This window comes from Bos grunniens, chromosome 13, assembly GCF_055505025.1.
Source record: "Bos grunniens cultivar Pamir isolate PY7600 chromosome 13, Bosgru_T2T1.0, whole genome shotgun sequence".
Taxonomy (NCBI): Eukaryota; Metazoa; Chordata; class Mammalia; order Artiodactyla; family Bovidae; genus Bos; species Bos grunniens.
The window spans coordinates 17415360-17442996 of record NC_141177.1 but is presented as its reverse complement, the minus strand read 5'-3'; the positions used below and the strand labels follow the sequence as shown (position 1 = coordinate 17442996).

At 43.6% G+C, this 27637-nt stretch overlaps 2 protein-coding genes and 1 non-coding gene across 4 annotated transcripts in view; 2 read left to right on the top strand and 1 right to left on the bottom strand.

Moving 5' to 3' along the window:
• The window catches only part of MROH8 (maestro heat like repeat family member 8), a 57906-nt gene extending 45999 nt beyond the window's left edge, over positions 1–11907 (bottom strand). The window contains exons 1-4 of the mRNA XM_086331926.1: positions 11621–11907; positions 6371–6492; positions 3955–4100; positions 216–338 (exon numbers count right to left, since the gene is read on the bottom strand). Coding sequence (XP_086188052.1) covers positions 216–338; positions 3955–4100; positions 6371–6492; positions 11621–11907 — 678 coding nt within the window. The remainder of the gene's footprint in view (positions 1–215; positions 339–3954; positions 4101–6370; positions 6493–11620) is intronic.
• RPN2 (ribophorin II) overlaps positions 11462–27637 on the top strand; it is a 54660-nt gene continuing 38484 nt past the window's right edge. For both annotated transcript variants that reach the window (XM_086331925.1, XM_086331923.1), the window contains exons 1-4: positions 11462–11767; positions 15732–15925; positions 25231–25326; positions 25851–26026. In XM_086331925.1, coding sequence (XP_086188051.1) covers positions 11755–11767; positions 15732–15925; positions 25231–25326; positions 25851–26026 — 479 coding nt within the window. In that variant the 5' untranslated portion in view covers positions 11462–11754. The remainder of the gene's footprint in view (positions 11768–15731; positions 15926–25230; positions 25327–25850; positions 26027–27637) is intronic.
• On the top strand, positions 23389–23519 carry LOC147360288 (small nucleolar RNA SNORA38). The gene has a single exon (XR_015140071.1). It is a non-coding gene; the product is annotated as a small nucleolar RNA SNORA38 (small nucleolar RNA).

The following is a 27637-nucleotide window of genomic DNA, read 5'->3' as shown; positions in this document are numbered from 1 at the left end:
ATTTAAATGCTGTTCCTTCCCTTACTGCTGCTCTTTTAATTGGTTTTCAAGGCTGATTATCTTAGTGGAGTACCTTGGGTATTTCTCCTCTATGCAGAAATACTAATATGAAAAAGAAGTTGAGGGAATTGATAACATAGATGCAGCCACTAAAAATTTTGTTGTCATAGAATTTGCATGGTGACAATAATCTGGGATAAGGTCAGAATACTTACACTTAGCAGATGCACAATGTCTGCTATGTGGCTGTGAATGAATGATTCTGTGGTTTCATCAGAAGGTAAAGTTCGGCTGAGAGAAGACAAAGATCTCAGGGCTGTCAGCTTCTCAAGTTCACTCTGAGTTTGTGGGAAAATGATAAAAACGCAACTCTACATTATAATCTCATTTGATAATTGTAAAAGGCTTTTGAAAAGCTTCTTGGAATGTTTTAAATGACATCTCATTCAACCCAAGATTAGCATTTTATTACAAGGAATAAAGAAGTTACAGAGGAATAACATTCCTTGTCCAGTGGCCCTGCCTGAGTTTGGGTCTTCATTTTCCCTCTCAGCTAGATTTTCCTAAGTACTCCATGATGGCTCTATGCACCTTTAGTCTGCATCTCCACCTACCTTCCCTGTTTGTGTGCTGTGTGCTTAGTTGCTCAGTCATGTCTGACTCTTTGCAACCCCATGGACAGACCTGCCAGGTTCCTCTGTCCATGGGGATTCTCCAAGCAAGAATACTGAAGTGGGTTGCCATGCCCTCCTCCAGGGGCTCTTCCCAACCCAGGAATCGAACCCAGGTCTCCCACATTGCAGGCAGATTCTTTACTGTCTGAGCCCCCAGGGAAGCCCTCCCTGTTTACTGTTTCTTAAAGGCGACCTCTGACACTGTTACGTCCAGCTCTCCTGATGTCATTAAAAATTCATTATTTTGAGTCTTTGTTTTCTATGAAAATACAAGTTCTGATTTGAAGAATAAAATCTTTTGTATTATTTCCTTTTCTGATTATAAAAGCAATATCTATCATACAAACTTTGAAAAAATAGGGTATTAAGAAGAAAGCAAAAGACACCAATAATTCTATGTATCATGAGAAAATCTCTTCCCGTCTTTTTTCCCCTGCATGTAGATGGTATAAATTGGTATAAGCCCTCTGGACAGCAAGTGGCAATAAGTAGCAATATATAGCAATGGCCTGATTTTCTATCACCTGGATTAGTAGAACAAGCCTACATTGGGTTACTCTGCTCCAGTTTTGTCCCCTTCTAGTCTATTCACCCAGCTATGACCAGTTTCATGTCATAAAATGCAAATTTTATCAGGTAACTCACTGTCTACTGAAACTCTTTTCAACAGCACCCATTAAAGTTAAGGCCCTTCTCAAAGTGACCACAGCTAACTTCTGCCATTTCATCTTCCACCTTGCCTGGTAGCATACTGAGTTTTAGCCCAGTTAAGTTTCATGCTGCTCTTTCTTGCTTTTGGGCCTTTCCGCCTTCTCAATTGTCTACACTTTTTGTTTACTGACTGAAATCTATATATATGCTTTAAGACTTAGATCATGCATTCTCTCCTGAAGTTGGGTTAAGTACCCTTCTAAGTGTATCCATTAACCACATGTATATATTGCTAACATGGTATTTGTGATACTGTGATAAAGTTGCCTTCTTACTCATCTATTACCCTGACGCTGTGGATTTAGGTCAGGGCAGGGAATGGGCTTTTTTTTTTTTTCCAATTCACTGCAGCAATCCAAGCACTTTATTAATTACAAAGAAATCCTTTAGAAAGCCCTACTGACGTGAAGTATAAAGCAAAGTCAAAGTCAAAAGTGAAGACCAACACTCTGGCTTTAAGTCTTAAAAAAAATTTTTTTACTGGCATTATACATAGAGAAAATATAAAACTTGTTGAATTTTCACAAACCCCAAACATCTGTGCACATATGTTCAAGGGAAATGAAAACTGGATCTCAGAGAGGTATCTACACTCCCATATTCACTGCAGCATTATTCACAGTTAGATAGATGGCACAGTGGTAAAGAGTCTGCCTGCCAATGCAGAAGATGCAAGAGACATGAGTTCAATCCATGGGCCGAAAAGCTCCCTTGGAGTAGGAAATGGCAACCCACCCGGGACTCTTGCCTGGAGAATTCCATGGACAGAGGAACCTGGTGGGCTGCAGTCCACAGGGTCGAAAGGAGTCAGACACAGCTGAGCACACACGAACATGGAAGTAACCCAAGTGTCTGTTGACAAAAGACAGAGACCTTGGACACTGCTTTAGATGTGCCAGGCTTCTCTGAGTTCATCAGACATTCTCTGACCCCTTCTGCCACAAAGCTGTTAAATGTTTCATTTCCTATTTCTGGAACGTGCGTGCGTGTGTGCTGTCACTTTAGTCGTGTCCGACTCTCTGCAACCCCATGGACTGTGGCCCACCAGGCTCCTCTGCCCATGGGATTCTCCAGGCAAGGATTCTGGAGTGGGTTGCCCTGTCCTCCTCTGGTGGATCCTCCCAACTCAGAGATCAATCCTCCAATTTTAACTTCTCCTACTTTCTCCTATTCATTCCTTAGACTTGAGCTGAAAGGTTACTTCCTCAGGAATGCCTCCATTTACCCCCAGGTCAAGACAAATTCTTTTGTTATATGCTCCCACAGAATGAATGAATGTTTCACTTAAATAATGAATACTGCATTATTAAGTAGGATAATACAGATCTATAGTTACTGACCAAGAAATTTCTTTTTTCTCCCACTATCTCTGATGCGTGCTTTTCTATAATTACATGTATTTGTACGCACAAGAAAAAGTCTGAAAATACATACACCAAAATGTTAACAGAAATTATCTTAGGAGGAAAACTGCTAAGTCACTTCAGTCGTTTTCGACTCTGTGCGACCCCATAGATGGCAGCCCACCAGGCTCCCCCGTCCCTGGGATTCTCCAGGCAAGAACACTGGAGTGGGTTGCCATTTCCTTCTCCAATGCATGAAAGTGAAAAGTGAAAGTGAAGTTGCTCAGTCTTGTCCGACTCTTCGCAACCCCATGGACTGCAGCCTACCAGGCTCCTCCATTCACGGGATTTTCCAGGCAAGAGTACTGGAGTGGGGTGCCATTGCCTTCTCTGTAGAAGGAGAACTAAGATAACTTAAATCTTGAGAGGATTAGGGAAGATTAACCTATACCTTTTATTACAGTTTTCTTTGTTTTTATACGAAATTTAAAATTACTATAAACATAAAAATAATGTAGAAGAATATGTAAATATATTTATTATAAATACAAAAAATAAATGTAAAAGTATTGTGGATAAAGAATGCCACCTGCCATTTGAGTGAACAAACGGTGCTGTGCCTGTCAAGCCATCAGCCATTGGAGCTGCTCCGTACCTTCTCACACGCACTAAAATGATTAATTGGAAATGTCTGCTTTTGTAATTAGCAGTCCATCTTTTGGTGCTTTCACTACATAGTTTTTTTTCCCCATCAAAACTCCTTTTTATCCTGACTCCTCTCTTACCAACAGTCCCTCAGAGCTATCTGAAAGACTGTCATTCCAGTCCTTAGTGTTAGCCACTCAGTCCTATCCGACTCTTTGTGAGCCCAGGGACTGTAGCCCGCCAGGCTCCTTTGTCCATGGAATTCTCCAGGTAAGAATACTAGAGTGGGTTGCCATTCTCTTCTCTAGGGCATTTCCCAACCCAGGGATCTAACCTGGGTCTCTCACATTGCAGGCAGACTCTTTACCATCTGAGCCACCAGGGAAGCCCTTTAGTCCTTAGTAACACCTCCGAAAAAGCCGAACTCTTCATTTGCAGGTTATGCTTTTTTTTTTTTTTTCCAGTTGACAGTATACATTTAATCAATTTTATACCCTATAGTATAAATGTTTTATATAAAAAATTTTAAGATATTTGGTAGATGAATAATTGGAATACCTTGGAAGATTGCTTGTGCGTACCTTTAGTTCACCATTAAAAAACTTCTGGATGGATTGGATCAGCTGCTCGACAACGACTTCACCGAGGGGGCCTTGGTGGGTCAGGTGTCTGGAGGTGTCTGTGAGGGATTCCCTGGGGAGTCCGGGGATTTCCGAGATGTCCGAGTCTAACGCCGAAAGAAAGACATTGGATGGTGCCTCTGTACTGTGTGAAGTCACACGGTTTAGTGGGGAGGACCCCTGGACATCAAGATAGATAGGTCCTGTTCTCACCCTTCCTATTTCCTCTGCAACCTGGGACAAGTCTCTTCCCCTCCTGAGTCTGTTTTCTCAATTACAAATCCAATGTTCTCCAGTGAGTGAGTGAAGTCGCTCAGTCGTGTCCGACTCTTTGTGACCCCATGGACTGTAGCCTACCAGGCTCCTTTGTCCATGGGATTCTCCAGGCAAGAGTACTAGAGTGGGTTGCCATTTCCTTCTCCAACAGCCTCCAATGTTCTCCAAGGCCCTCCTAAACTACAAACACCTTTAAGGCTGAGCTGAGGGTTATAAGAGCATGGGTTTTTCTAAGTCTGAGACTAGTTTGAATCCTGGATCCACCACTTACTAGCTATATGACATTCATTAAATTAGTCTGTCTCTTAGAAGCTTAGATTCCTCACCAATAAAACAGGGTTATTGTTGGAGACTGAGTGAGGTAGTACATACAGAAGACTTTCTCAGTATGTGGCCCACAGTAAGCACTTCAATGGTAGATATTCTTCTGTAAATCCAAAAGTCTTTGAGCCTGCAGTGACTAGAGCTTAAAATATAGTGGCCTCTTGTGCTGATGATCTCTTTCCAAGTGGAGCAGGTGGCTGAGTAAGTGCTTGAGGTATCTCCTTCTTGACCTGAGATATAGTGGGTTGGCCAAAAAGCTAGTTTGGGTTTTTCCATACCATCTTACGGAAACATCTGAATGAACTTTTGGGCCAACCTAATACTTTAATAGCACAGGTTCCAGAGTCTGCCTAGGCTCACATCCTGGTTCTGCCTCTTCTAGCTTTCTGACTTTATGCAACCTTAGTTTCTCTGGGCCTATTTCTACATTTCCAAAATGGGGATGATAACAACCTTCTTTATCGAGTGACAAGGATTCTGCTGGCATCATTTCCCTGTTCATGTAGTTTTTAAGATTATAAAATACACCAATTCTGTTTAATAAACTTTGCAGGAAAAAAGGAACACTCTGATACCAATTACAGTGATTATAAAATAAATATATCATGATTAGAAATTATACAATGTGACAATGTATATCTTATAATTGAGGAAATACAATAATTTTATTGCCAGTGAGGAACATAGCGTTTTCCTTTGGGCCTTCCTAGATTCAGGTCGTTTTATATCCTTGCTTCCTCCATTTCTGATACCAAATTTCTTATTCCTATTGGGTAAATAGCCTTCCTAGTTCCTCCCTAACACACCTATCAGCTGAGGGTTTCTCTACTTTTGTTCACTTAGTGGTTTCCATGACTACTGTCTTCTGTATATTTCTCCCACTTCCTGCCATGTGTCTGTCGTCCATTGGAAGCCTATGTTCCTGTTCACCTATGATCTTTGCACAGGCTTTCCTTCTGCCTGCTTGTTTCTTCTTCCTCTCCCCACCTTCCCTTCCTCTCTTTGCCTAGCTAACCCCTACTCATCCATCAGAGCTCAACTCCAGGATCCCTTTCCTGAATCCCCTTTGCGCATTTTGGCTAAGTATCCTCTGAGCTGCTAATAAACCTTTCTCTGTCTGCTCATTACTTCCTCCCCAACCCTTAATCACACACATTATACTGAGCTCCAATCATTTGTTTATAAGCACACTGTTCTATAGCTAGATCAGTGTTGAGAGAACAATAGGGCTTCAATAAATATTTGTTGAATGAATGTACAAGTGAATTAATGTAGTTCCTCAAACACACTGTAGCTGTTCAACTTTTTCATAGTGCTTACTACAATTTGTAATTACTTTGTTTGTTGTCTGTTTACTTTTTGGGGGTCATTTTCAAAAAGCACTATAATGTAAATCCTATGAGGGCAGGGATCACATTGGCCCTGTTCATTGTTGTATGCCCAGCAAGTGGTCCTCAAAAAATGTTTGTAGAATAAATGAAAGATAGTTATGCTGTAACCCAATCCAGCAACCATCCACATCTACCTCTCCCTTCTCAGAATCCTTCTAGCACTTAGACTCTGTACAAGCCTTTAGGATGATGTTTCAGGACCAAGTTTAGATTTCTATATACCTAGAATAATATATCACCTCATTTTGCCAATCACATTCCAAGGTCCTAAAGTCAGGGACCAAATTCGCTGTCAAAATCTAGTTGACAGCTGGTCATCCTGAAACGTCACTTGACAAGAGATTCCCTGTTCCCAGCCCCACTCCTTTATCTTTCCCCCATTTCACCTGTAAGTTCAAGGCTACTTGGTTGCTTTTTAATATCCTCTAAGTTGCCCAGCTGCAAATCCACACTTCCTGAATCACTGTCAGAAGCATAAGGCATCACTATTTCTTCTCGACCACAGATCCTAGGAATGAAGAGGGGATTGGAAAAATTAGTTTTTCAGGACGGCTTCTGTCTCATCACTCAAGTGAAAGTTTAAATGTCCCCTTCTCAGAGAGGCATTTATTGATCACCAATCTACATTAAGTAGCTTCTCCCTACCCAGTCTCATATTTATTTGTTCATTTCTTGCATAGTTTTTAATTATTACCTACAATTATCAAGTTTATGTGTGTTTGTTTACTGACCATCTCCCATCAGACTATAAACTCCACGAGGGAAGAAATCTTGTTGATGTGGTCACAGTTGTATATTTGATATGGGCAGAGTAAAGGGACAAAGTAGGTGATTAAATAGGTAATCCCACTAAGGAATCATAAGTAATGGAAAAAGTACGGGAGACCCCTAAGTTAACAGTCACTCTAGAAAGCAGGTTTACTTACGACAAAACTAAGAACAAAGCTGAGCAACAAAACTGTGCAGCAGGGAACTTTCCTGGTGGTCCAGTGGTTAAGAATCCACCTTCCAATGCAGGGGATGCAGGTTCCATCCCTGGTCTGGGAACTAAGTTCCTACATGCTGCGGGGCAACTAAGCACATGTGTTGCAACTACAGAAGCCCTTGCAACCCAGCACGAGAAGCCCACTGACTGCAGCTAGAGGAGCCCCCATGCATAGCAACTAAAGAAAGTCCACACCCTGCATCGAAGATGCAGCACGGCAAAAAAAAAAAAAAAACAACCACCACCAGAAACCTGTGCAATAGAAGCATGAGGTATACCCATGCACAAGAAAACAATAGGGGAATGAGACCCACATCCTGTCCAATGAGGTCGATGAGTTAATGATTCCTATTTCATGCTCCTCTGCACACACTAAAAAAGGGATAAGGTGACATTATACTGAAACCTGAGATGATTTACCATTTATGGTGTTCGTTACCATCTTTTTGCTCATTTTCACTGTACCATGACAGTCCCAGTTTGAACATGTAGAGATGAGAAAACTCCCCCACCTGATACAGAGGAAAAGGAGGAGCTGATGATGGAAGCTCGATGTCCACTAAAGAATGAGGGAGAAGGTGGTCTTCTCCCCCTCCCCACATTTCCTTTGAGTATAAAACTATAGGGCAGTATGTTCTGAGCCCTGCACCCTCCTGCCCATCTGCTTGTAAACCTCACAAGCATCCTATTCTAATAAATCACTTCTTATCTATAACATTGCCTTTCAGTCAATTCTTTCTGTGTTGAGACATAAAGAACTGGGGCTCTTTGGAGCCCCTGAAACATATTTCTGTGGTTTCATCCTCAGTACCTAACACATTGTCAGCCTCATGAGAAGTGAATGGATAGGTAAAAGATACTACTCCACTGATAAAAGAGACTGAGGCAGAACACTGCCCCTCTTTCAGCCCCCTTTACCCTTTCATACTTTTTCTTATCTCACAGTATCATCTATCATTCACTTATTAATGATATTGTATCATCATTATCCTTCTACTAAAATGTCTTGAATATTCATTGGAAGGACCAATGCTGAAGCTCCAATACTTTGGCCACCTGATGCGAAGAACTAACTCACTGGAAAAGACCCTGATGCTGGGAAAGATTGAAGGCAAAAGGAGCAGGAGGCGGAAGAGGGTGAGATGGTTAGATAGCATCACTGACTCAATGGAAATGAATTTAAGCAAACTCCAGGAGATAATAGAGGACAGGGGAGCCTGGTGTGCTGAAGTCCAAGGGGCTGAAAAGAGTGGGACATGACTTCAGTTCAGTTCAGTTCAGTCACTCAGTCTGACTCTTTTCAACCCCATGAATCGCAGCATGCCAGGCCTCCCTGTCCATCACCAACTCCCGGAGTTCACTCAGACTCACGTCCATCGAGTCAGTGATGCCATCCAGCCATCTCATCCTCTGTCGTCCCCTTCTCCTCCTGCCCCTAATCCCTCCCGGCATCAGAGTCTTTTCCAATGAGTCAACTCTTTGCATGAGGTGGCCAAAGTACTGGAGTTTCAGCTTTAGCATCATTCCTTCCAAAGAAATCCCAGGGCTGATCTCCTTCAGAATGGACTGGTTGGATCTCCTTGCAGTCCAAGGGACTCTAACAACAATAAACATGTAACTGAAACTTTAAAAGTGACTTATTTTCTGAATTAGATAGTAATTTTCAAACACAACACAAATATTTTCAAGTTTCTGTGCTATTTATAATGTAAAATCTACAGATGAGATATATTTTTAAGTTTAATCTCGATTAACATTATCTCCAACATTAAATTTACTCAATAACAAAGCAATAAGTTAAGCCCTGGTTTGTAGCATTTGCTGACTCTATGGTACAAATATTCCATTTGCAGCCAAATCAAGCTACCAATGTTACTGGAAAGAGATGTGTTAGTAGCACAGCATGATATAATATTTCCACCATTCATATACAGTAGATACAAGCTACCACAAAAGCACAGACAATGGTAAAATAAAGGAAAATAATTAGGAAATGATGAATTTTGTTTTTAATATACTTTATTTCATTTTAAGTATATATAATTTAATTCTTCTAATATTTAACAACCAATTGCAAAATTCCCCTCACTTATATATTTTTTACTTAGGTGGCTTCCCTGGTGGCTCAGTGGGTAAAGTGTCTGCCTACAATGTGGGAGACCCGGGTTTGATCCTTGGGTTGGGAAGATTCCCTGGAGAAGGCAATGGCAACCCACTCCAGTACTCTTGCCTGGAAAATCCCATGGACTGAGAAGCCTGGTAGGCTACAGTCCATGGGGTCGAAAAGAGTCGGACATGACTGAGCGACTTTCCCTTCCCTTCATAGTTGATTTAGGGAGAAGGCAATGGCAACCCACTCCAGTACTCTTGCCTGGAAAATCCTGTGGGCGGAGGAGCCTGGTAGGCTGCAGTCCATGGGGTCACAAAGAGTTGGACTGAGCGACTTCACTTTCATTTTTCACTTTCGTGCATTGGAGAAGGAAATGGCAACCCACTCCAGTGTTCTTGCCTGGAGAATCCCAGGGACGGGGGAGCCTGGTGGGCTGCCGTCTATGGGGTTGCACAGAGTCGAACACGACTGAAGCGACTTAGCAACAGCTGCAGCATAGTTGATTTATGGGCTTCCCAGGTGGCACTAGTAGTAAAGAACACATCTTGACAATGCAGGAGGCATAAGAACCTCAGGTTCCATCCCTGGGTCAGGAAGATCCCCTGGAGGAGGGCATGGCAACCCACTCCAGTATTCTACCCTGGAGGGTCCCATGGACAGAAAAGCCTGGAGAGCTACAGTCAATGGGGTCACAAAGAGTTGGACATGACTGAAGCAACTTAGCATGTATGCACATATAGTTGATTTACAATGCTGCGTTAGTTTCTGGTGTACACCAACGTGAGAGAATATATAGATGTATACAGAAAATATATTTTTTCTCATTCTTTTTCATTGGTTTACTATAGGATACTGAATACAGTTCCCTGTGCTATACAGTAGGACTTTTCAGTTCAGTTCAGTCGCTCTGTCGAGTTCTACTGTTTGCAACCCCATGGACTGCAGCACACCAGGCTACTCTGTCCATCACCAACTCCTGGAGCTTGCTCAAACTCATGTCTATCGAGTCAGTGATGCCATCTAACCATCTCATCCTCTGCTGTCCCCTTCTCCTCCTGTCTTCAATCCTTCCCAGCATCAGGGTCTTTTCCAATGAGTCAATTCTTGGCAGCAGGTGGCCAAAGTATTGGAGTTTCAGCTTCAGCATCAGTCCTTTCAATGAATATTCAGGACTGATTTCCTTTAGGATTGACTGGTTGGATCTCCTTGCAGTCAGTCCAAGGGACTCTGAAGAGTCTTCTCCAACACCATAGTTCAAAAACATTAATTCTTCAGTGCTCAGCTTTCTTTATAGTCCAGCTCTCACATCCATACACGACTACTGGAAAAACCATAGCTTTGACTAGACAATTTGACTATTTCAAATTTGGCAATTTAAAAAAAGGCACCAGAGATCCAATTGCCAACATCCCAGTAGGACTTTGAGGTTTATCAAAATTTCTGAGAAAATTAACAGTTGACTCTCACAAGCCAGTTTGAGGCTTCAGCACACCACTGGTTGTCTTAGTATTGAGTTGGAGGAGTTCTTTATATATTCTAGATCAGTGCTGTCCATTAGAATATTCTGTGACAATGGAAATGTTCTATATGCTCTATAATTGTGCGCAGTTCAGTATCATCTCCACCAGCCACATGGGGCCACTGAATGTTTGAAATATGGCTAATACAAATGACAAACTGAATTTTTAATTTTAATTAAATTCAAATTAAAATATCCACATATTTAATGGCTAGTATACCATACAGTAGCACACGACCAAACAGAGAAAGAACTGACTCTTCCTTGTTTGGGACAGTAATAGACGGTAATATCCAGGACACTAATGATTGTAAAAGTTATATCGCATTCTGAATACTTTGTGTTCGTAACAGTTAAAAGCAGATTATAGTCAGACTGTCCCGGTTAACATTTTTAAATTTTCTTCTCTATAAAATGGAAATATTAATAGTACATATCTCACAGACTGGGGATGAGCAGTGAATGAAACAAAGTATATGGAGCGTTTAGTACGCTGTCTGGCTATCCCGTAAACGTTGAATAATCTGAGTTACCTAATTAATAAATTCTTAGACGAGTCACTTCCATTGGGATTTATATTCTCCTCACACAAAAGTATGCAGATCGGTTTAAAAGTAACTTATAAGTCAGTTACTAACAACCGAAACAATCTTCAGGGAAAGCTGCTATAATTTTCTTATTAAAAAAAAAAAAACAAACCCGCAAACCGCTCAAATGTTGCCGGCCCTTTTCCACCGGACCCTTTCCATTCCTTTAAAATCGGCCGGGTTGCAGAGAGACGACTGAGTGACACTGCGACCGACCAATCACAGGAGGCCCCGTCTCGGGCCCACCCCTGAGGCCTTGTCCAACCGCCTGCCGGTGCCTTCCGGAATGGGACCGTTGCAAGGAGGTCGGTTCCAAGTGGGCCGGGGCGCGGGGGAGAGGAAGCGGACCTGTACGCGCGGGCCGTGGCGCACTGCGCGCTCAACACTGTGCAGCTGGTGAGCGCCGCCCTGCCCAGCGGAACGGCGGGGACTGACCTGTGCCTGGAGCCCATCCCAGCACACGGGGTCTGCCGCGAGTCCCCGGCGTCCCCTCCGGAGCCCTTTTGGAGCCACCTTCTCGAGCGGAAGTCCGCCTGCGGCTCGGGCCCTGGTGGGACCTGCTCGGAGGAATGGCGCTGCCGGGTGAGGCGTTGCGCAGGGCTGGACAAGGGAGTCCCGCGGCCCACACGCCTTGGCGAGTGGGCCGTCGCCCGCGGGGGGCTAGTGCTGGCCATTCGGGGGCCGGCCAGGAGTGGTCCTCTTCCCCTGCGGGGCAGGGGCATGAGCTCGGGCTCTTTGGGGGTCCGGCGTCTGAGGGGGGGCTGGCCTGGCCAGCAGTTGGGACTGCGGGCGAGTGGAGGAGAGGGTGGCGGTCGGTACGGCGCGGGCTACGGGTCCCCCCGAGACCCAGTCGGGAACCGCAGCCGCGGAAACCCGCGGTCTGGCTTCACCCATTCATTTGACTCGCGCCGGCTTCCGGGCCAGGTGGCCTAAGAGTGAGCTTTTGGCTAAATCGTCCTTTGGACCATAGTTTCCTGTTCAGTGAAAGGGGTTAGAAAATCACACCTCTTTGAGAACTTACGAGCGTGAGTTCTGAAGTTAAGATGTCTCCGGGTACAAACTTGCAGTCTGCCACGTTTTCGTAAAGTGACCCTGTGCAAGTTACTTAACTCCTCTGCACCTCAGTTTCTCATCTGTTAAATAGGTTAGTCTCGTAAATTACAATGGGAGTTAAATGAGACCATCTCCCTGCATAGTGTAGAACAGTGCGCGGCATCAGTAAGCACTCAGTAAACTGAACTATATTGCCAGGTATTGAGAGGACACTGCAGGATGCAACCTCGTGTAGTCTCACAGCAACTTGGGAAATGTGTACTATTTTATTATTTCCACTTGACAGACGGAATCTCAGAGAAGACAGGTAACTTGCCCAAGGTAACAATGAATAAATCTGTGGGCTCACTGCTCCATTATTTGACAGGTTGAAGATAATAGAGTTCCTGCAGTTTGATTCTCAACTAGTTAACCTGTCTTAGGGCAGGTAACTATTTCTGAGACTCAGTTTCTTTGTCTGTAAAGTGCACAGACTAGGGTATTGTGAGGATTTAATGACTAAAGGCACACAGAGTTCTTTTGTATTGTGTGGGCATACCAGGCACGTGTTAAGTGCTCAGATTACAGTCCCCAAAGATGTAATATCATTAATATCGTTGATATGAGGTGGGAATATCAGGACACTAGCACAAGTGCTGTGTTAGAGGAACTTGCAGTCTAGCTGGGAAAATGCTGGTCATAGTTTCTAGATCTTAATGTACTGAGTACATGCATGAATTCAAGGCACTGGGTCAGCATTAGTATCTGGATCCCTCTTTTACATCTTTACACGTATCAGCAATTCTAATTGAGTTCTAGCCAACTGGTCCCCTGGTTTAGACCACCACCATCTTTTTTCTTGAGGTATGGCTGTGGTCTCCTGATTGGTGTCTCTTTTTCTATCCTTATGCTATGCTAAGTCACTTCAGTCGTGTCCGACTCTGTGCGACCCCATAGACGGCAGCCCACCAGGCTCCCTCGTCCCAGGGATTCTCCAGGCAAGAACACTGGAGTGGGTTGCCATTTCCTTCTCCAGTGCATGAAAGTGAAAAGTAAAAGTGAAGTCACTCAGTTGTGTCCAACTCTTAGCGACCCCATGGATTGCAGCCTAACAGGCTCCTCCGTCCATGGGATTTTCCAAGCAAGAGTACTGGAGTGGGGTGCCATTGCCTTCTCCGGTTCTATCCTTGCTCCTCTGTAATCTCAGCACAGTATTGTTTGTTCTCAACACAAAGTTCCTGTTAAAATGTAAAACAGATCACTCCTCTGCTCAAAATTTTCTCAATAAAAGCCAGAGTGCCCATAGGGTCGTCCAGGTTTGACCTTTGCTGTGTCTGTCACCTTGTCCTACTTCTCACCCCTTGCTTAATCCTCTCCAGCCATGTCCTCCTGGCTAGTGCAGACGGGTCTCTGTACTTGCTTTTCTTCTTGGGATAGTTTCCCTCTGGATATCTTCATGACTTTCTCCCTCTTTTCCCTCAGGTTTATACATAATATCTCTATTTCTTAGTTAGGCCTTCAGAGGCTGCCATGTTTAAAGTTGCAGCTCTTCCCAGATATCCCTTATGTTCTTTATTTTTCTCCACAGCACTTTTCACCTTCTAAGATGATGAATAATGTTTCTTAGTTTTTTTGTGTCATGTCTTTTCCCAGTAGAGTGTAAGTTCCATGAGGTTAGGGGTTTTTGTTCCGTTTCATGTTGTATTAACACCAAAGATAGTTCTTGGTACATAGTAGTTATTCAGAAACATTTGATGAATGATGATCCACATTACAGATCTCTTTCTAGTTTTTTTAAAGAGCTTTCACATTCTTTAGGTTATTTAATACACACCAGGGCTTAAGTAGCACGAACACTCATATCCCTAATGTAGGCATCCCTTCATCAACATTCTCCCAAAAATAGTGGAGTGAGAACTCTAGATGGACCTGGATATGAGTCCAAGATTGGCTGTGTCTAAAGGCTGTTCTGGTTGTCTTTCTTATTTGTAAAATACCTTTCTTAAGGGGTTCTAGTTCAAACTGAAGTAGACGATATAGGCAAAGGGGAATTAATTATAAATGTTAACCTTGTGATTATTGTTACTTGGAAGGCAGACTGTTCATGAAGCTGCCTGTTTGAAAGGATTTTATTCCAATGAAAAGTAGAAATGTTCGACTCCTGGCATTTCCCTCTGTCCCCTGGGGCATAATAGATGAGGACTGATTTTTTTTTTCCCATTTATTCAGCAAATATTAGTTCAGTACTACCATGTGCAAGGCTTGGAAATACTGGGATGAATAAAAGCAACAGCCTATCCTCGTGGAGCTTATAGTTTAGCAGAGGAATCAGACATTACTAAATTTAGTTGTAAAAAATACTACATAGAATTGTAAGTTGCTTTGAGAAATATAGAAACAACAACAATAATGTAAAAGAAGGAGTAGTAACCCTTATTTATATACATGCCACTATATATACATTATATATATACACTATATATATACATATATATATACACTAGATATACATTATATATATACACTAGATATACATTTATATACATGCCACTAAGATACTCTAACTTAATGCATGTAATCCTAACAACCCTGAGGTAGATACTGGTATTATCCCACTTGAGGAAACTGAGGCACAGACTGGTCACATTGTAACTGCCATGGCCACCTGGCTAAAAAGTGACAGAGCTGAGATTTAAACCTGGCCCCAGACACCTTGTGTTTCACCATAGAACTGGGACCCCATCCAGAGGAGGGCTGCTGGGGGGCTTCTTAAGGAAGAGATGCTGCTGCTGCTATGTTGCTTCAGTCGTGTCTGACTCTGTGCGATCCCATAGATGGCAGCCCACCAGGCTCCCCCGTCCCCGGGATTCTCCATGCAAGAACACTGGAGTGGGTTGCCATTTCCTTCTCCAATGCATGAAAGTGAAAAGTCAAAGTGAAGTCACTCAGTCGTGTCTGACTCTTAGCGACCCCATGGATTGCAGCCTACCAGGCTCCTCCGTCCATGGGATTTTCCAGGCAAGAGTACTGGAGTGGGGTGCCATTGCCTTCTCCAAAGGAAGAGATACTTGACCTGAAATCTGAAAGTTGAAATTAAGCAGGAGAAGACATGCCAAAGAGCTGGGTAGGAAAGAACACGACTCGTTAGAGGAACGGAGAGGAGGGCAGAGAGCCACAGATGAAAGAGTGGAGGAAGAGATCCCACTGGGAAACAGGCAAGGCCACGTGAGGACTCGGGTTTGGATTTGTCCTAGGAGGCATTGGAGCTACAAACATACCTGAGACAGGAATGGCATGATGAGCCCCTTGCTTTAGATGCCCAGAAGCTGCTGGGAGAACTGTCATTCAAATAGTTGAAGACTGTGCCCAGCGGTTCCCCAGGTGGAACCTCCCATTTCCTCACCCTTCCTTACATGACTTGGTTCCCAGACCTTGGTGCGCCTCATCATTGGAACTGTGTATAAAAGTTTGAATAGTGTGGAGTGTATTTATTTAACAATCATTTCCCCCTAAGGTTCAAGCACTGTCTTCCTGTTGGCCCTGACAATCATAGCCAGCACCCAGGCTTTGACGCCTACTCACTACCTCACCAAGCATGACGTGGAGAGACTGAAAGCCTCTCTGGACCGCCCTTTCACAAGTTTGGAGTCTGCTTTCTACTCCATCGTGGGACTCAGCAGCCTTGGTGCCCAGGTGCCAGATGTAAAGGTGAGATCACTTTTGCCCTGGTGGCCTCATTCCCTCACTGTCTTCCTTTTGTTTACTTCAAACCTAACTCTTGCTTATTTGAGAATACCCAAGGCTAAGCCAATATCATAACTATTTATATCAATCTGACAGATCCTCTTTTTTCTCCTGAATGACTAATGTATGTTAGTACCATGCCGGGTGTTTAGTAAAGTATAAAGAAGACCAAGTCATAAATCCTTTAGGAACTTTCTGTAGCTTTTATTGAAACTTTTACAGTGAGGCTGGGGTTTCCTGGTAGCTCAGACGGTAAAGAATTACGGAGATCGCAGTTTGATCTCTGGGTGGGGAGGATCCCCTGGAGAAAGGAATGGCAACCGACTCCAGTGTTCTTGCCTGGAGAATCCCATGGGCAGAGGAGTCTCACGGGCAACAGTCCATGGGTGGCAAAGAGTCGGACACGACTGAGTGACTTCCATTTCATTTCACTTCACTTACAGTGAGGGTATACTTGTTAAGTGCCCCGTGTGTGTGGCTAATAAATATTAAAGGAATTCAAGATGGGGAGCATTCACTTTTATTAAACACTGACAGTTACAGCATCAGGCAATTCTGATACATTTTTTGGATCTTTGATGAGGAAAAATGCATCATGACTGAAACCTTTCCTGGATTTAGGAAAAGTCTTAAATTGTGAATTTACAGTTTATTTATTACAGCAACATGGACAGCCTAGGGTAGGGAATCAGGGCCAGGTTTCTCACATAAGCCTTGTGTCTCAGTTTCCTATAGTTGTGTAACAAATTACTGTGAACTTAGGGATTTAAAACAACACTGATTTATGAATGGATAGTTCTGTAGGTCAGAAGTCCAGACAGGCTTGGCAGAGCTGTCTGCTTAGTGTCTCATAGGTCCCTTTGAAGATATTGGCCAGGCTTGGCTCTTAACCGTAGGCTCTTCAGGTTGTTGGCAGAATCCAGTTTCTTGTGGTCGTGGGTCTGAGGTCCCCATTTTCTCGCTGTCAAGCCAAGGGCTGCTGTCCACTCCTCACGACCATCTCCTTTCTTTTCATCTTGCCCTGTCCCCACTTAGGTGAGTCATGGCATGTTGAGTCCTTGCTCTTCAAATCTCTCTGACCTCCTCTTCTGCTACCAGTTGGAGAAAACTCTCTGCAATTAAAAGGGCTTACCTTTTAGGTCAGGCCTACCTGGAAAATCTCTAAATTTTAAGGTCTGCTGTTTGGGGGCTGTAATTACACCTAAAAAAAATCCCTTCATAGCAATTCTTAGGTTAGTGTTCAAATATATAATCAATGGATGGAAATCTGACAATGACATCTTTAGAATGCTGCCTTTCTTATACTAGCATGGAAATGGCCCCACATTTAAATGGTTTATGACTAAAGTTTATTTTTCACTTGTATTATAATATGGCCATCAACAGTCAGCTGGGGCTTTGCTTCATATTCTTCAGGCTAAGATTTAGCCTGATGGAGTAGTCTCTTTCTGGACTGTTGTAGAGATGAAAGCATAACTTTTACAACTTCTCTTCAGAAGAGATACTTGCCACTTGTTTTTTCTTTCTCATTTCTTTGCCTAAAGCAAGTCTGGTAGCCATGCCTGGATTCAACAGATCAGGGCAATGTAATCTTCAGAGGACACTGCAATTTAGGGAGCGGTAACCCCACTCCAGTACTTTTGCCTGGAAAATCCCGTGGATGGAGGAGCCTGGTGGGCTGCAGTCCATGGGGTCGCTAGAGTCGGACACGACTGAGCGACTTCACTTTCACTTTTCACTTTCATGCATTGGAGAAGGAAATGGCAACCCACTCCAGTGTTCTTGCCTGGAGAATCTCAGGGACGGGAAGCCTGGTGGGCTGCCGTCTATGGGGTCACACAGAGTTGGACACGACTGAAGCGACTTAGCAGCAGCAACGTGTCCAGTTAGCGGCTCACTCCCTTTGCCAAGGCCTGTCTTGGCATCCTCCTGGACTCTCACATCCTTTGTATCTTTAACAGTCTCCCTCTGCCCCCATCTTTTACTTGTCAACTTGTCCTGGAGAATTTTCCACATTCTGCCTTTGATTGATTATATCCTCATGTTGTTTTTGAACATCTTTTCTTAACTCTTGGATTCTTATAAACAGATAATTCTTGAGGCTTATTTATATTCAGTTTGTAGGCAGTGCTGTGTACTTCCTATTAGTGGATGCATGATACCTGATTGTTTCATTTTTAGTTATGATAAAATTAGATTCACGTGTTGTAACACTAGTCTATCTCTTGTACACAGTATATAGCAGGGATTTGTTTTTTCATCTATTCTGACAATCTCAGTCTCTTAGTTGGGGATTTAGTTCATTTATATTTTTTGTAACTATGCTGTTGGATTTAAGTCTACCATTTTGTTATTTTCTATTTGTCTATCCATCCTTTCCTCTTCCTTTCCTTTCTTAGTTTGAATCTTTTTTTTAAAAATAGTTTATCTCTTTTATTGACTTTTTGCTTACTTAGCATTTTAGCAGTTGATCTAGAGATTGTAATAAACATCTTTTTTTAAAAAACTTAATATTTAATTGGCTGTACTGGGTCTTGGTTGCTGCGTGTGGGCTTTCTCTAGTTGTGGCATGTGGGGGCTACTCTAGCCTGGTGGACAGGCTTCTCGTTGTGGAGGCTTCTCTTACTGGTGAGCACAGGTTTCAATAGCTGCAGCTCATGGGCTCTAGGCTTAGTATTTGTGGCCTGGGCTTGGTTGTTCTGTGGCATATGGAATCTTCTGGACCAGGGATCGAACCCATGTCCCCTGCATTGGCAGGTGAATTCTCAACCACTGGACCACCAGGCAAGTCCCTGTAATATGCATCTTAACTTATTACAGTATATTTTGAATTATTTTGCTGCATCATGAGTAAGGAAAGGACCTTATAACAAAATATTTCTCTTCAAACTCCCATCATTTGTACTACTGTCATACTTCTTACTTTTTTTCAAGGATCACAGCCTTGTGCTGTCTGGTGTCTCAACATCTCATTTTGTTCAGTTTTATAGTTATATGTGGCAGTTTAATATTTTGATTCCGTCCTGGTCAAAATAGGTAGTCCCAGTTGATGTCTTGGAGTCCATTGCAATTGGTTTTTTTTTTTTTTTTTTTTTTTGATGCTTAAAATGTTCCATTTTTGCCAGTGGGCCAGAATGTTTCTGTATGTGTGTGTTTTTGTGAACTGGTAGTCTTTGAGAATTTCTGATGTCCTTGGTTTATCTTTCCTGGCTGGGACTAGAATCAGTAATTGCTACTATCTATTGAATATCTGATATATGCCAGATACACTGGACATGTTATCTTGAGTGTTGTTAATTCTCAGTTTAGTTCAGTCGCTCAGTGGTGTCCGACTCTTTGTGACCCCATGGACTGCATCACGCCAGGCCTCCCTGTCCATCACCAAGTCCTGGAGTTTACTCAAACTCATGTCCATCGAGTCGGTGATGCCATCCTACCATCTCATCCTCTGTCGTCCCTTTCTCCTCCCACCTTCAATCTTTCCCAGCGTCAGGGTCTTTTTTGGATGAGTCAGTTCTTCCCATCAGGTGGCCAAAGTATTGGAGTTTCAGCTTCACCATCAGTCCTTCCAATGAATATTCAGGACTGATTTCCTTTAGGATGGACTGGTTGGATCTCCTTGCAGTCCAAGGGACTCTCCAGAGTCTTCAACATCACACACAGTTCAAAAGCATCAATTCTTCGGTGCTCAGCTTTCTTTGTAGTCCAACTCTCACATCCATACATGACTACTGGAAAAACCATAGCCTTGACTAGACGGACCTTTGTTGGCAAAGTGATGTCTCTGTTTTTTAAGATGCTGTCTAGGTTGGTCATAACTTTTCTTCCATGGAGCAAGTGTCTTTTAATTTCTTGGCTGCAGTCACCATCTGCAGTGATTCTGGAACCCAAAAAAGTAAAGTCTGTCACTTTCCACTGTTTCTCCATCTATTTCCCATGAAGTGATTGGACCAGATGCCATGATCTTAAAGTTTTCTGAATGTTGAGTTTTAAGCCAACTTTTTCACTCTCCTCTTTCACTTTCATCAAGAGGCTCTTTAGTTCTTCTTCACTTTCTGCCATAAAGGTGGTGTCATCTGCATATCTGAGGTTATTGATATTTCTCCTGGCAATCTTGATTCCAGCTTGTGCTTCTTCCAGCCCAGCGTTTCTCATAATGTACTCTGCATAGAAGTTAAATAAGCAGGGTGACAATATACAGCCTTCACGTACTCCTTTTCCTATTTGGAACCAGTCTGTTGTTCCATGTCCAGTTCTAATTGTTTCTTCCTCACCTGCATACAGAGTTCTCAAGAGGCAGGTCAGGTGGTTTGGTATTCCCATCTCTTTAAGAATTTTCCAGTTCTTAATTCCATATGGTCAGAAACATTTTCCTATAATAGAGGAGAAAACATAAGTTCAGAAAGGGTAGGAAAATTGCCCTGTGTCTGCCAACCATCATCTGAATAATGGCTCCTAGGGTCAAATCCAGCTTGAAGTCTGTTAACTGTAAATAAAAGTTTACTGGAACACAACTAGACCCATCATTTGTATATTGCTTATGGCTACTTTTACACTTTAACAGTAAAGTTGAGTAATTACTAAAGGGAGTTATCTGGCCCCCAAAGCCTATTTATTCTCTGACCCTTTGTAGAAAATTTGCTAATCCCTGCTGTATGAGAGCTGCACTTTTTCAGAAATTCAAATATCTTCCTGATAGCTATTATTTGTTCCTGCCTGGTATTTCTGTGTGTGACTGTTGAAACTAACTTTCCTCATGTTGTTGTAAACCCTCTAGGTCAAGGTACCGCCTGATAAAATTAGTTTTACTCAAAAGAAAGTGCACAAGCAGCAGAGTCGTTAGCCCAAGCTTTTGATCTTGGCTCCATCTCGGTAAAATGGGAGTTATGATGCCTTTCTCCTGGGATCATTGAAAAGATAATGTGAAATCATGTTATGCCTGATAGGTAACAGGCCCATGAAAGGCCCTTTGATTGTTAACTATTGTTATAATTAATATTTTAAAACGTTTGCTTTTATAATTTTGCTTTTGATAATTTATTCATGAGAGTTCAGACGGGGCTGGTGTAGATACTGTATGGACAGCCCATGGTGTCTGTAAAGAGCCTGGGAAGAGAGAGAGCAGTTGAGAGGCATAGAGTGGAGCAATCTTGACCAGCAGAGGTTTTGTACCATCAAGTATAGGAGAGAAAATGGGGATTATTAGGTTAATTTTACATTTTGGATTTGAATGCAGATGAGAGGTTTCTACTGATGGATTTCAAACATTTGTGGGACCATAGCATTCAGTCCAGGGGCCTCCTGGAAGAGTGGGGTGGTCTTACTCTAACTTGAATGATGTCTTTTTTTTAAAAAGATTTATTTCTATATTTTTTGGCTGTGCTGGGTCTTTGTTGCTGCATGCGGGCTTTCTCTAGCTGTGGTGTGCAGGCCTCTCGTTGCGGTGGCTTCTCTTGTGGAGCGCAGGCTGTAGGCAAGTGGCTTCAGTAGTTGTAGTTCATGGACTCTAGAGTGCAGGCTCAGTAGTTGTGGTGCACGGGCCCAGTTGCCCTGCGGCATGTAGGATCCTTCCTCCCAGACCAGGGATTGAACCCAACAAGTCCCTGCACTGACAGGCAGATTCCTAACCACCAGACCACCAGGGAAGCCCAGAACGCTACGTTTTAATCTGTCTCATGATTTGGAGCTGCATGTGGATTTAGATTGAACTCTTGCCCCTGCGGGTGTTCTCTGCTGATGTCACAAGTTCGAGTGGATGTTGGCCCAGGCTGAAGGTATAGGCTAAAGCCATCCAGACAGCTGCAGTGCACTGTGATTCGGGGGTAATTGTGTGATTCAGTTCATTTGCTTAGTCATGTCCGACTCTTTGCGATTTCATGGACTACAGCACACTAGGCTTCCCTGTCCATCACTAACTGCCAGAGCTTGCTAAAACTCAAGTCCATCGAGTCAGTGATGCCATCCAGCTGTCTCATTCTCTGTCATCCCCTTCTCCTCCTGCCTTCAATCTTTCCCAGCATCAGGTCTTTTCAAATGAGTCAGTTCTTCCCATCAGGTGGCCAAAGTATTGGAGTTTCAGCTTTAGCATTAGTCCTTCCGGTGAGTAATTCAGGACTGATTTCCTTTAGGATTGAGTGGTTTGATCTCCTTGCAGTCCAAGGGACTCTTGAGAGTCTTCTGCAACACCACAGCTAATTGTGTGATTGGTGGTGGTGGTGGTTTAGTCGCTAAGTCGTGTCCTACTCTTGGGACCCCATGGACTGTAGCCTGCCAGGCTTCTCTGTCCATGGGATTCTCCAGGCAAGAATACTGGAGTGGGTTGCCATTTCCTTCTCCAAATTGTACAGTTAGCTGTGCCTTTTTGTTCCTAATTCAGTGGTTGGCTTCAAGATCTTGACTTACCGCACCACCGAGGGACCTGTGCTGCTTACCGAACCTTTCAGAATCTTTGTTTTCTCATCTGTAACATGGAGATAGTTACAGTACAGCTCACAGCTGATGGATGTAGGGTGGTTAGCATGATGATGGCAGGTAATACGTGTGTAATCAGTATTAGCTCTTGATGGTACTATTATGTAATAGTGGTAGTTCATGTACATTGATGTTTTATTTTTTTTATCAAACTGCCATCCGCATTGCTTAATGCCTACTGAACAAAAGGTGTTCCACAAATATTTGTTGAATGAATGAATTGTAAACTTTAGCGTAATAGAAATGAAAACTCTCTAAATGTGCCTCTTAATCAGAAAATAAATGGCTTAATCACATATTTCATTCTTCTAATCACTTACGAAACATGCTGTGGTGAGGGTGTGATGTGTACATTGTAAGCCGTGGAAGGAAGGGAGTTGTATGGATGTTTAGGAGCTGGTGGATTTCCTTATTAGAGATGCACATTAAATAAACCAGTTGAGAAAGAGTCTCTGTTACTGCCACTTCCATGTAGTGGGGTGTGTCCTGCTCAGCTGTCGTTGCTTTCAGTGAGTAGGGAGAACTCCCTCAGTTCTGTTAGATCCACTGAGTTGGTTGCTGTCATAGATAGATCATTAGGGGAGATTTTGGTTATTTTGTCATAACAGATTCAACAGGAAAACAGAGGAATGGGGTTGAGTAAGTATGAGAGGAGAGCACAGCTCTGGGAACAGTGGAGTGTGGAATAAGAGTTGATTTTAGGTGTTAATGAAGAATGAACATCTTTCATTTCAGTGTTAAGTACTGTATATGTAGGGCTTCCCAGGTGACTCCTTGGTATAGAATCTGCCTGCCAATGCAGGAGATGCAGGTTCGATCCCTGAATTGGGAAGATCCCCTGGAGGAGGAAATGGCAACCCACTCCAGTATTCTTGCCTCCATATTCATGGAATTTTCCCCAAGAGGGGCCTGACAGGCTGTGGTTCGTGGAGTCAAAGAGAATGGAGCGTGCATGACCCTCCTACAAAGGCGTGTCTGTGGTTTCCTGTCTTTAGACACGTAAGAATTGGAGGCAAACAAATGTGGATTTGGAGAAATCTGGGGCCAGCTTCCTTCCTGCAGGCTCAAGATCGACCATCCCACATAGGAAAAAAAGCAAAAACAAGCTGCTGACATTTTGAGCTTTGAAATCACAGACAGCTGGTAGATCTGTCTCTGCAAAGCAAGTATAGTAGGCATGATGCTGGCTTCACACAGGAATAGGTCGTTTTTTTAGTCCCTAGAAAGGTTGTATAGCTCAGACTGGAGCCAGGCTGCCTGGGTCTGAATTCCAGTTCCTTCATTAAGAGCTGAGTGACCTTATGCCCCAGTTTTCTTATCTGTAAAATTCAGGTAATAGGAGGACCTAGTGCATAGATCCTCTTACTAAAGGAGAAATGCTTATACAGCACTTGTCAACACTGCTTGCCTCATTTTAAGTGCTCAAAAAGTGCTAACAATGACCATAGTCATTTGGGGCTTTGGATGTTGTTCTATTGTTAAAGCACCAGATGGCGACAAAGCACACAGCAATTACCCACATTCTGCTGAAAGGATTTCTTGAATAGATTGTTTTCTTCTTCAAATCCTTTTTAGATGTGTTGAACCTGACTTAGCTTTGGAGACATCTGAGTGAAGACATTGCCATTTATTAGCTTTGTAACCTTCATGAGGTTACCTACCAATGCTGAACCTCAGTTTCTTACTCTGTTCACTGGGGATGATAATACCTGCCACAGGGTCCTCATGTTCATTAAGAGGAAGAGCATCATAAACACCCTGCACAGGTTATGCCAGAGCAGGTGTCAGTGGGAGTGACCACCTTTCCTTTCCTTACTTCCAGCTTCAGAAGGACTGTGTGTGTGTATGCTTAGTTGCTTAGTCATGTCCAGCTCTTTGTGACCCCATGCACTGTAGCCCACCAGGCTCCTCTGTTCATGGGATTCTCTAGGCAAGAATACTGGCGTGGGTAGCCATTCCCTTCTCCAGGTGAGGGTCTTCGCAACCCAGGAATCAAACCCAGGTCTTCTGCTTTGCAAGCAGATACTTTACCAACTGAGCCACCAGGGAAGCCCTAGAGTTGCTCTTTCTATGAAGTTAGCATTTGGGAGTAATATAGCTTCCTGTGAAAAATATCTGTTTAAAAACTGAAATCTTGTGTGGCTGGTTCTTTAAGCCATCATAGATTGCTCAGAATTTTATTCATCATTCAAAAAAGTGCGACCAAGCAACGTCTTGAGAATCCATCCAATTGCTCTTCCCTTACCTTTGACAGAGCTCTCATTGCTGTAGCCCTTGGCAGTTTGGAAACAACCAGACCCTAACCCCTCTCCAAGTAGGCCTGGGTCCTAGGTCGAAAGGAAAGGCAGTAGCGGCCCTGAGGCCAGTAAGGCGCCAGTCATGTCTCACACACTCCCGCAGCCTGCTCCTTCCTGGGCAGTAACGCTAGAAGCTAGGAATGTCTTGGCAAGGCTCGCAAAGGGCAGAGCAGAATCTCGGCCGTGATTCTGCAATATCGGGCCTCTGAGCAGTTCTGGAGCTCTCCCCTTGTAGAAGCTAACACGGTCCTTCCAAAGAAAGGCTTGCAAACACACGCCGGTTTGCTGCCTCTTCTTCCCCAAAAGAGGCTCCCCCCATCCTGTGAACTCTTACTTCCAGGCCTGGGGGGAAAGCGCTTCCTGGAGGTCTTTTCTCAGGGGCTGTTTCCCCTGAGCTGGGGCTGTGGTTCAGTTCAGTCCAGGTCAGTCGCTCAGTCTTGCGTACACTTGACCCAGTCATCGTGTGTATCACCACTTACCATTGATTTTCCCTCTGTTTAGAAAGCGTGCACCTTCATTAAATCAAACCTTGATCCCAGCAATGTGGATTCCCTTTTCTACGCCGCTCAGTCCAGCCAGGCCCTCTCAGGGTGTGAGGTGAGTCCAGCTTCTTCACGTTTGTGTTTACTTTAAACTGTCAAGTCCTTTTTTGAAGACAGGTGGTCACGTGAGACTTTTCTTTTTAGCAGGGAGACTATTGGAATTCCATTCTTGTGGGGTTTTTTTTTTTTCTTAAAGAGATGGACTTGGTTTATGTTTCCCAAGTTTTCACTTTTTGTGAATTTTTAAGTAATTTCTTCCTTGAGTTGCCTCTCTTCTGGGAAGTCCTGCTTTTTTTCTTATAGTCTCCCTTTAACATTTCAAAATGTTTAAAGTGAAAACGCCACATTTCTAGAAATCTATTTTTTTGATCACAGGAGAACCCTATCAGTAGGCTAGTAACTTGCCAGAATATTTTCAAAAGTGTTGTGCTGAGGTTTCCCAGATATTTAATTCTGGCTTCTGAGATGTTGAAGACAGTGATCGAGGACCAAGTGGGTGATATGATTGTGGTAATTGCTCTGCCTGCCGCAGGCGGCCCTCACCTGTTCTAAACTCTGTGTCTGCCTGTCCTTTCTTAGATCTCTATTTCAAATGAGACCAAAGACCTGCTACTGGCAGCTGTGAGCGAAGACTCTTCGGTGGCCCAGATCTACCATGCAGTGGCAGCCCTCAGTGGCTTTGGCCTCCCCTTGGCTTCCCAGGAAGCGCTCGGTGCCCTTACTGCCCGTCTCAGCAAGGAGGAGACCGTGCTAGCGTAAGTCCGCATCTCAAGCGCTTCTCAGGCTGCTTCCCCGAGAGGCTTCATCCGCTGGTTCCACAGGTGTTGTCTGGGCACCTGCTGTGCTCCAGGTGCTCTGTCGGCACTGCAGACATCGTGTTGTACTAAGGTCCATGTCCTTGTGCAGCTCCCCAAGACATGGTCTCCTGTAGCTGCCCTGGCCAGGGCAAATACTGAGTCAGAACATAAGTGTGCTGCTACAGAGACACGATTGCATTTGAGGTTAGGGCTGAAGCAAGAGTAGGAGTGACCAAGGGAGAGCGAGGCCAGGGAGCCATGTGTGTCTCGTGCTGAGGCTTGGCCAGGCCACGGTGTGATGGTGGAGACTCTGCCATGGAGGAGGGCTCATGGGGTCCCTTAGAGCTGTGGGTGACAGCACCCAGCGGGGGAGTAGGGGCTCAGAGGGGAGAGTATCCTAGGGATCTAACCCTGCTCGTCTGCAAAAGGCTCGGGTGAGGGAGAAGCACACACTAGGAAGGAACACTGAGCAACTTTCCTGTTTGTTATACATTTATTGTACGTGTATTGTAACTGACTTCAGGATGTTTACTAAGCTTACAAGTTGCACGTAGTTTTTCCCCCACTTTGATCCTGAAACTCCTCATTAAGCACAGTATACATGTATTTCATTTTCTACGTGCCCCCCATTTAATTGCAACCCTGAGAGGGATTGGAGTACCTGGACTCCTGTTTATCGTCAGCAAGACATTAGCGACGCAGTGCCCTACTGCAGAGTAGTTCAGTTGTCTCCCAGTGTTTGGTTTGCTTTTGCTTTTGCTTTTGCTAAGAACTGAAATGTTTCTCAACTTGAAGCTTTGTTAAGAGCAGGTTCACAGTCAGTTGCCTTTCTCTTTGTCACTCTCACATCCTACTCATTTTCACATGGTCAGTAATCAGTGACTTGGGGGCTGGGGCTTTTCCTAGGAATGACATTTTGTGCACACTTTGCCCAGTGCTTGGCCCTTGTGATGCTCTGGTTTCAGGTCACAGGACTTATCACCACTGTGTCTCCTGTCATGAATTCATTTGTCAGTGCCTCACTCAGATGCTACCTTCTACAGAAATATCTTTCCATTGCCCTCTAAGCAAAAGGGAAAATCTCCCTCCTCTAAACTCCATAACAGAAAGAAGTACAAGGAAAGTATATCCATTTTGGGGTCTGTTAGACTTGAGTTTGAATACTAGCTCTGTTTCTTGCTGTGTGACTTTGGGCAAGTTACTAACCTCTCTGAGCCTCATCTGTAAATGAGATCAGTAATCCTAACATCACAGAACAAATATCAAGGTTCGGTAAGATGGTTCTTGTCAAGAGCTTAGTGCAGTGCCTGGTCTTAGTGGGCATGGGCCACATGGAGTTCGTGCTCGCTAGAGCATTTCCTTCTCAGGTCCCTTTCTTAGGGAGCTGGTTACTTGATTGTATTGTAATTTTTTAGCTTTATTTGTAGTGCTCAGAGAGCCTGGTACCATGGTAGGTGCCCAAGAAAGAGTTAAGTTCAAAACTATACTTTTATATTTCTGTTCTCTCCTCTTGAAAAACTTCAGATAGGAAGACCACACGCTTGGGATGTGAGAGAAATGTTCAAGTCC